This window comes from Capsicum annuum, unplaced genomic scaffold (assembly GCF_002878395.1).
Source record: "Capsicum annuum cultivar UCD-10X-F1 unplaced genomic scaffold, UCD10Xv1.1 ctg52176, whole genome shotgun sequence".
NCBI lineage: Eukaryota > Viridiplantae > Streptophyta > Magnoliopsida > Solanales > Solanaceae > Capsicum > Capsicum annuum.
The window spans coordinates 1-1756 of record NW_025860180.1 but is presented as its reverse complement, the minus strand read 5'-3'; the positions used below and the strand labels follow the sequence as shown (position 1 = coordinate 1756).

General features: G+C 27.5%; 1 protein-coding gene across 1 annotated transcript; it reads right to left on the bottom strand.

The window, feature by feature from the left end:
• Nucleotides 1–518, bottom strand: LOC124892938 (phenolic glucoside malonyltransferase 1-like; the record flags this gene model as incomplete). Its single annotated transcript, XM_047404112.1, is given in 1 exon segment — nt 1–518. A coding segment is annotated over 1 exon segment (407 nt), but the record flags the coding sequence as incomplete, so codon positions are not given.
• Nucleotides 519–1756: the final 1238 nt, after the last annotated feature.

Here is a 1756-nt window from a genome sequence, read left to right as displayed (position 1 = left end):
GCATCCTTAGGTTCTCCTAATAGAGGAACAAAGGAATAAAGATCCTTTGCATCTTTTTGATGGTTACCAATAAGAAAATTGAAATTCGCATCACTCTCAGAAAAGGTAATAGATACAGAATCTCCTGTTACATAACGCAATTCAGGATAACCACTTGAATCAAGCGGGCAAACAATGTTGCCCGCTAAGGGCATATAGTGTTTGAGAGTGAGGGAGAGTGAATCTTTAAGAGGAGGAATAATATTTTGGACGAACTCGGGTTTGGAAATAGGGAGTTTGTAGAATAAAACCCGACGGACACGATTAAGAGTTAACCACATATGATCAAAATAAGTAAGAGGGAGTGTCAACTCAGCTGCACTGCCAGTAGATGGTGCAACTTGACATTGCTCAATAACCTTAGCCATGGTTGTTTGGTTAAGAAAATAGAGTAGGTTTGGCTAATATAAATATAGAGAGATTGCACATATTAGATGAATTGAATTAAAAAAAAGGTTGCTCTGATATGTACCAAACTAGTAGACAACAGTACAAATTGACAACACGTGAATTGCACTTGCATATATGAAAATCAATGTGTGTGGTTGATATTGGATTAAACCTTATCCCTGCCGGCAGAAAATAAAGCAAACATGAGGACTATGAGCCCATTTGAATAAGCTGAAAAAAAAAAAAGGTTTTAAAAAAAGAAAACATTTTAGAAATAACAATTATGTAGCTTTAATTATAACTTTTATAGCAACAGTTTCATAATTATGAAAAATAGCAAATTATATTTTGTATTTGAGTAAAATGTTGCTATATAAATATATATACAAATATATATATATTACTCATAAATACATATGCACAACTGAAAAATACATATTCTTCTATTACTATGAAGTGGGTAAAATATTGTTACTTTTGCTATAAGTTACAATTTTGAAAAAGTGTTGCTATTTATTGTAATTATAGTCTTAAGGGTGCTAGTTTCTGTAATTTTTTCTTAAAAAAAAGGATTTAAAAAAAAATTAAAATTGTTTTTAAAAATGGTAAAATTTGTTTTAAAAATAACAGTTACATGTTTGGATAAAAATGCTGAAACTGAAAAAAAAAGTTGTTTATGTGTTTGATAAACAAGTGTTGTTAAATACTTTTTTTAGTCAAAATATCTAAAATACTCTTAAAGCTGTTAACAATATATAGAGTTGATGATTATTAGTTTTTATTTCTAAAATGATTCAAACTAAAATATTTATATATATGTTTTTCCCCCACTTTTGATAACACTGTACATAGTGTTAATATATATATATATATATAAAGTATTTTCATGAATGACTATTAAATTTGTGCGCTAAAAAAAACTTTTTTCTTGGTTAAAAGAGTTTAAATCATCAAACAAAATATGTATGTTACTAATCATTATAATTACATTAATAGATAAATAGTTGATCACAAATGATACTATTTGTTTGCTAAAATGACTCTTAATTGAAAAATATATTACTCGTTGATTGAGTAATGACTATATCATTATTAAAATATTGTCGAATACCAACGCAGTGTCGTCAAATATACATGAATCGTTTACTAATCGTTCATGAAGTTGTATATCTTCAGTGTATTCTCCATATATCTTGGTTGGTGAGTTTTTTTTTTTCTTAGAGAAATTCATATGTTGTACAATAATAATTATCCAAAATTAAAAGACTATTTAAAGAAGGGGAACGATACATAAAAATCATATTTCATAAATTAGAAGTTTCATACA